Genomic DNA, 2411 nt, shown 5'->3' on the forward strand with positions numbered 1-2411 from the left:
CTCAGAGCCTGGAGCCTGCTTCGGATTTTGTCTCCCTCTCTCTCTGACCCTCCCCTGCTCGTATTCTGTCTCTCTCTCTCTCTCAAAAATAAATAAACATTAAAATTAAAAAAAAATTTTTTTTAATTGAAAAAACTTAAGGGGCCCCTGGGTAGCTTAGTCACTTAAGCATCAGACTCTTGATGTCGGCTCAGGCCTTGATCTCAGGGTTGTGAGTTCAAGCCCCTACTTCAAAACAAAACAAAACATTTTTTTAAACTTAAAAAAATTTTTTTAAACTTAAGAAAATATGGGGCACTTGACTGGCTCAGTCAGTAAAGCATGCAGCTCTTGATCTCAGGGTTGTGGGTTCGAGCCCCACATTGGGTATAGAGATTACTTAAAAACAAAACCTCAAAATAATAATAATAAAAGAACACTGTTTTCAGTGTTTTCCCAATAGTAATTCATTTGGCACTTAAAAAAGAATTTCTAAACGAGCACCTGGATGGCACATTTTGATTAAGCGTCCGACTCTTGATTTTGGCTCAGGTCATGATCTCATGGTTTCATGAGTTCGAGCCCCAAGTTGGGCTCTGTGCTGACTCTGCAGAGCCTGCTTGGGATTCTCTTTCTCTCGCTCTCTCTTTCTCTCTTTCTTTTTTAAATTTTTAAATTTATTTCTGAGAGAGAGAGACAGCACGAGCAGGGGAGGGTCAGAGAGAGGGGGAGACACAGAATCCAAAGCAGGCTCCAGGCTCTGAGCTAGCTGTCAGCACAGAGCCTGATGCGGGGCTTGAACCCACAAACCATGAGATCATGACCGAGCCGAAGTTGGATGTTTAACTGACTGAGCCACCCGGGCGCCACCCGTTGTTTTTGTTTTTTTTTAATTATTTGAGGACAATTGGCACATGCTGTGTATTTTATTAGTTAACCAGTTCAGTGACGAAGTAAGTACAGCGCTAAAAGCATGAACTTTGGAGCCTCACTGACCTGGGTTCGATTTCAAGTTCCACGATTTGCAGACTGTGTGACCTTAGGCAAGTCGTTTCGCCTCTCTGTGCTGCCACCTTCTCATCTGGAAAATGGGGATAATGACAGAATGTACCTCCAGGGCTCTTGAGACAACTGAATTCATTGGTATTTTATTTGTTTTGTTTTAAGTTTATTTATTTTGATAGAGAGAAAGGGAGAGAGAATCCCAAGCAGGCTCCGGTCTGGCAGCACAGAGCCTGAGGCAGGGCTCAAACTCCCTAACGGTGAGATCATGACTTGACCAGAAGTCAAGAGTCGGACGCTCAACCGACTGAGCCCCCCAAAGTGCCCCTGACTTTGTTAGTATTTTAAAATACTTAGAGGAGTGCCTGGCACAAGGTAACTGCTAGACTGGGTGATTGTTAAATAGGAATATTTATATTTTCTTTACTTTGGGGGTCTGCCCCCGCTTACTAGAGGCCAGGCAGGGAATTTTTGTTCTATGTGGTGTTCCCTAGCACCTAGGACAATACTCAGGAAATGTTTGTTGGATTTCCATTTTAAGGTTTATTATTTTTTTTAATTTATTTTGAGAGAGAGAGAGAAAGAGCAAGCGGGGAAGGGACAGAGAGAGTGGGAGACAGAATCCCAAGGAGGCTCCGCGGGCTCAGGGCAGAGTCCCAATGCAGGGCTGGAACTCACCAACTGTGATACTGTGACCTGACCGGAAATCAAGAGTCCGAAGCTTAAACGATTGAGCCGCCTGGGTGCCCCTGTTGGATTTCCATTTTAAAGATGAGAACATTGAGATACATAGGTATTTGGTTTTTCTCTTGATGCTCAAGCTCTGTCCTAGACCAGGTAGATCAAGAGACTCTGAGAAAGAGACCCAGGCATCTGTATTTTTAAATTTTATTTTAAAATGTTGAATTGTGAAATATTCATAACATAACATAAAATTTACCGTCTTAACCATATTTTGAGACTCCTGTTCAGTGGTGTTCGTTCCATTCACGCTGCCCTGCAGCAGTCTCCAAAACTGGGTCTCTGTAGCCACTAAACGACCCCCCAGTCCGCGGCATAGTGGTGAAACTGGGATTTGAACGCAGGGAGAGTGGTATGCCAGTAAATGAAGGCAGGCAGGCAACATCAAACCTTGCAGCGGGGAGGACTGTGAGGAAGACACCCAGGAACAAACACAGCCTCCGCCGCCCGGCTCAACCCTCCGCCTCTCCCTGCTGCCCGCAGCTTCGGCCACCTTCGAGGACTTCCAGATCCGCCCCCACGCCCTCACCGTTCACTCCTACCGGGCGCCTGCCTTCTGCGATCACTGCGGGGAGATGCTCTTCGGCCTGGTGCGCCAGGGCCTCAAGTGTGACGGTGAGGCGAGAGGGGCTGGAGGCGGGGCCAAGGGGAGGGGGCGGGCAGGAGGGTGGGGCTGGGGTGGGGTCCAG

General features: G+C 46.9%; 1 protein-coding gene across 1 annotated transcript in view; it reads left to right on the plus strand.

The window, feature by feature from the left end:
- Positions 1 to 2411, plus strand: part of PRKD2 (protein kinase D2) — a 34693-nt gene that overhangs the window by 5861 nt on the left and 26421 nt on the right. Inside the window, exon 3 of the mRNA XM_077747354.1 lies at positions 2206 to 2337. Within this exon, the coding sequence (XP_077603480.1) occupies positions 2206 to 2337 (132 nt within the window). The remainder of the gene's footprint in view (positions 1 to 2205; positions 2338 to 2411) is intronic.

Source organism: Crocuta crocuta, unplaced genomic scaffold, assembly GCF_008692635.1.
Source record: "Crocuta crocuta isolate KB4526 unplaced genomic scaffold, BGI_CrCroc_1.0 scaffold334, whole genome shotgun sequence".
Lineage (NCBI taxonomy): Eukaryota > Metazoa > Chordata > Mammalia > Carnivora > Hyaenidae > Crocuta > Crocuta crocuta.